This window comes from Nannobrachium achirus (assembly GCF_963921795.1).
Source record: "Nannobrachium achirus genome assembly, chromosome: 13".
Taxonomy (NCBI): Eukaryota; Metazoa; Chordata; class Actinopteri; order Myctophiformes; family Myctophidae; genus Nannobrachium; species Nannobrachium achirus.
In genome coordinates, this window is record NC_137833.1 from 15260437 (window position 1) to 15264859 (window position 4423).

Here is a 4423-nt window from a genome sequence, read left to right on the forward strand (position 1 = left end):
AAATATTGAGTACTAAGGGACTCCGCTCGCTCAAGTGTGGCTAAGTTATTTGGTGTACACATCGATGAGAGGACCTCAGGTGGGGCACACACCACCCATGTTAAGAAAAAGACTCTGCAGTGACTATACTAACTTATTTCTTTACATACCTAGCTTATCCCAAGGGGGAACTTCAGCTCTCAGCTTCACCCAGCTGAGTGCTGCCCACAGAAAAGTGTGGAGGGGGAGCAATTGGGGGTTTGGTGTCTTGCTCAGGGAGCTCAGGGACACTTAACACATTGCTGGCCTGGTCTGGAATCGTACCTGTGACAAACAGGTGCTCTGGTGCCCCAGGTGGGCTCAATAACCACTCAGCTATGGCCACCCCATAATAATAATCAAGGTTCATCTAAATGAAGATATCTAATTAGTTTAACGAAGAAAGTGTTTCATGTAGCTACAGACTGGAGTCAATGTGCACAGTACCAACAAGGATGGCTGGTGTGAGCTGGAAATGCGCTTGAGAATGCACAGTGCCTTTGACAGCACTTACCAAGAAATACAAACGTTGGAAGAAAAAACACTGGAATGACGTCATGACAACATTAATTTCCTTACTCATTTTGCAGAACAAAACCTTGTTTTCCATGGACATAATTCCATCCATGAACCAAATAATGGGAACCTTCTACGGCCTGGTTGAAGTGCTTTACCAAATTCGACCCAGTGATGAGTGAACACGTCAGAGGAACAAAGAAAAAATAGATATCCCACCATAATAATATTTAATTACTGGGAATATTTTTACCATATTACCTTTGTTGCTAATTTAACGTTGACATCTTGTATTTTAGTCTCTACTGTGACCTGATATCTGGACATACTTCTGAACTGTTAATAATTATTAAGAATGCAAACATTCTAAAATCCTTCCTGGATTCTAAAGCAACACACTAGTACACACTGCTGACAAGTAATTCTCTTTCAAAGAGAAACTGCCATGTTTCACATTTGCATAACTAATCACTATTTCGTGCAACCTATAGTATATAGTTATATTAATAAATGACATTTGTTTGAGAGGATGCAGAGGAGGAGCAGGTTCTTCTGCCGGTACCTCCCAGAGATATACAAGCGATTGGGTGTCTTTTACATTTATTTGCTTATTACTTGGTTGACTGGTTCAGTTACGCTTTTATTTTTCCCTCCTGACACACAAATTCATGCACATGGGTGTGTGCACAGTCACATCACACACAGGGCTAGGGGCTCAAGATAAAACCGGCTGATTGATTTAACCCTCCTCACTTCATCTGTCTGTCATTTGCCTCAGAATAATTCCATAAGTGCTGCCAGTTCTCCTCACCCATGTGGTCCATGTAATCGTGCACCACTCCTCCAGGGTTGACCCCGATCATCATGCAGATGCCTCGGACCGCCAACTCCTTCTGCTCGTTATCCGGGATATTCCTCAACGATGCACACCACGGTCTGACAAACTGCTGCAGCTGCGGCGCCACCTCCTGGGGACAGACATAACCCAGCTTGCCGAGCGTAATGGCCGTGTTCACCAGCAGGGACTTAGGGGTGTTGGGCCGGTTGATGATCTCCACCAGGTGTGGCAAAACCATGCCCACATAGGGCTGCATCTCCGCACCCATCTGCATGGAAATCTCACCGATAGCCCAGGTGGCGTTAGTACACACGGGAATAAACTCTGGGTTCAGGTTGAGTCCCAGGATGGGCATAAACTCGGTGATGCAGGACTTGACGTGAGGGAAGCAGGCCTTGGTTAGATCTCCCAGCAGTGCAAAGGAGCTCTGTCTCACGTCAGGCATGCTGTCCTGCATGCTCTGGAAGAGAAGGGACATAATGTTGGAGCGAGCCACCAGCTGCTCCACGTGACCCCCGAGGCCCTCTGCCAAGCTGCTCAGCAGGTCCAGGGCTACAATCATATGGTCCTTGTCAATGGCCTCATACTGGTCCGGGTACTGGTTGTACATATGAGTCTGGGTAAGTGTCTTCTGGACTAAGGTGATGCAGTGCTGGTACACAGGCTCACAGTAAGGTTGGAAGCCACTCTGCAGGGCTACGGCTACTGACGACAGACACTCCAGCAGAGGGACGACATCCATGTCTCCATCCTTCAGCTTGTTCCAGTTGGCGATGAGGGGTGGCATCAACTTCTGGATGTACTCTGGCTGGTTGAGATGATGTCCCACAGACTCGGCTAGGGCATCTATGGTGTCATAGAGGATGAGCAGATTCTTGTGCTGGTACTTCCCAAGGGCAAAGACCAGTGTGTCCAGGATGAAGCTCAGGTAGGGGACCAGCTCTGTGCGTGCCTTCTCTGCCAGGGTGGAGAATGCACTACAGGCAGCCTCTTGCACCCTCTTGTTGCTGTCCAGGATGCATTTGAGCTGCTTGTTCATGAGGGGCTTGAGGTGGGAGTCTGGGGGCTGGGACACCGCCCAGTGCGCGTAGCGACTCAGGGTCCAGCAGGTGATGGAACGCACTAGGGCCTTCTTCTCACTCAGACACTGGATGAGATGGGGCATAAGCTCAGGCAGGTAGGGTACCATGCCCTGCATGCAGCCTTCAGCAATGGCTCCTAGCACCAGGATCCCAGACTCCTTGACGACCCAGTCGGCGTGGAAGAGTAGACCTTTGAGCAGGGGCAGGAGGTGGGGCAGTAGCTCGCCACGGAACACGATAGCCAGCGCGTCCAGGGATGCAGCCGAACACTTTCGGAGGTTCCAGTCGGACAATGTGTTGTCATCTTCATCCGCGTCCTCAGCTTCCTCACTCTTCGCATCCCCGTACTGGAGAGTGACTGTCCGTGAATTGTGGAAAAGTGGCTTGATGTCCTGATCACTGTCCGGCACCGACTCATCCTCTTCCGTGTTATCACCGTTTAGTATGATGTCAATCTCTGAATACTTCATCCCGTTCACCAGGACAGGAACCAGTTGCATCAGGTGTTCAGACAGCACGTCCTTACATATGGGCTGCTCTGCCAGGGTCAGCCAGAACTCACAGGCCTCCAGAGCCACGTTGTCGTCGGGGTCCTGCGTCCGTTGCAGCATGTACTTTATGATGCTGTGCATGTAGGGGATGAGGCGGTCGACATGGGCCTCCAGCAACATGACCAGGGCCTTGCACACGTTCTTCCTCACCTCCGAGTCCTCATCCGCTGACAGCGCAAACAGACTCTCTATGAATACCTCCATGTTGTCCATCAGCGCCTGGGCTCTGCCAGTGATGAAATGGTTCACACAGGCTATGGCATGTGCCCTGATCTTGGGGCTGCTGTTCTTGAAGAACTGGAGGAACCTGGGGATCATAATGTTGAGCGGTCTGTTCAGAGCGTCGCTGGCCAGCAGCTCTGACGAGTCCTCGCAGATCTTGTGCAGCGCACTAAACGAGCCCTCGCAGGTGTTGTAGTACTCCGAGTTGAGCAGGCTGCAGAGCTGGGGCAACAGTTCCGGCCACTCCTCCAACCCGCACTGGGAGGCTATCGTCGTGATCAGGATCCCAATGGTGGCACGGATGAGGGGTGAGGGGTCGCCAATGTTGTTGAGACATTCCTGCTTGACAAAGCCAGCCACAGGCGGTGGGAAATTCCGGTAGTGGGCCTTCACGTTGTTCTTCAGGATCAGACCACTCAGAGAGCGGGTGGGGTCATCCTCTGTTTTCAGATGTGTGAGGACAAAAATTAGATAGTTGTTAAAGTCAGGGAACTGGTGGAGCTGTTCAAGTTTTTCTTGGACGGCTCTCTGTATTGCGGTGTTGGGAGACTGAGCGGTCTTGAGAAGTTGGAGCACCTGCTGGAGTCCCTGCTCGTCTGGCTGCCACTCCATCAACATATTCCTTTGTGTAGATCAGATCTTTCTTGCACTGGGCCACGTTCTCTTATTGTGATATCAGTCATCTATGACATCAGTGCTATGATGTTGGTTCTGTGATGTCAGGAATCTCCATATTTGTTTCCAAGTAAAAATGACTTAGCTTGGAAGCCCAGACGATCAGTGATCCGACCTAAAGATAGCTCTGGTAAATTGAATGAATGGGTTAAAACTGTGTGGAAAGAATTACTAGAACTAGAACTGCACTCTGTCGAGGTGCACAAGTAGCCCACTGATGCCAGTGACATCAACACTGGCATCACCAGGAATGATGGTCCCTCATTGGCTGTTAATGATGACGTTGCCAGAAATGCTGGTCCCTGATTGGGCTACGGGCTTAAACACACACAGCTACCTACCTAACTACATACACAGCCACAGGTTTCCACCAGGTCAGGTAGGTTATTGTGGCCTCCTGGTGGCGCTATAATAGGACAATGTGAAAAGGGTGCCATTTCTTCCTAAACCTTTCATTTTAGGCATTGTTAAAAATCCCACCCAGTGTGAAGTGAGCGGAGTTCATTTCATTAAGTGTCCTG

General features: G+C 49.9%; 1 protein-coding gene across 1 annotated transcript; it reads right to left on the minus strand.

Annotated features, from left to right (window-relative positions):
• Nucleotides 1–1283: 1283 nt before the first annotated feature.
• Nucleotides 1284–3845, minus strand: LOC308297168 (transportin-2-like; the record flags this gene model as incomplete). Its single annotated transcript, XM_080740584.1, has 1 exon — nucleotides 1284–3845. The coding sequence occupies one exon, from the start codon at nucleotides 3843–3845 to the stop codon at nucleotides 1284–1286; it is 2562 nt and encodes an 853-aa protein (XP_080596710.1).
• Between the last annotated feature and the right edge of the window lie 578 nt (nucleotides 3846–4423).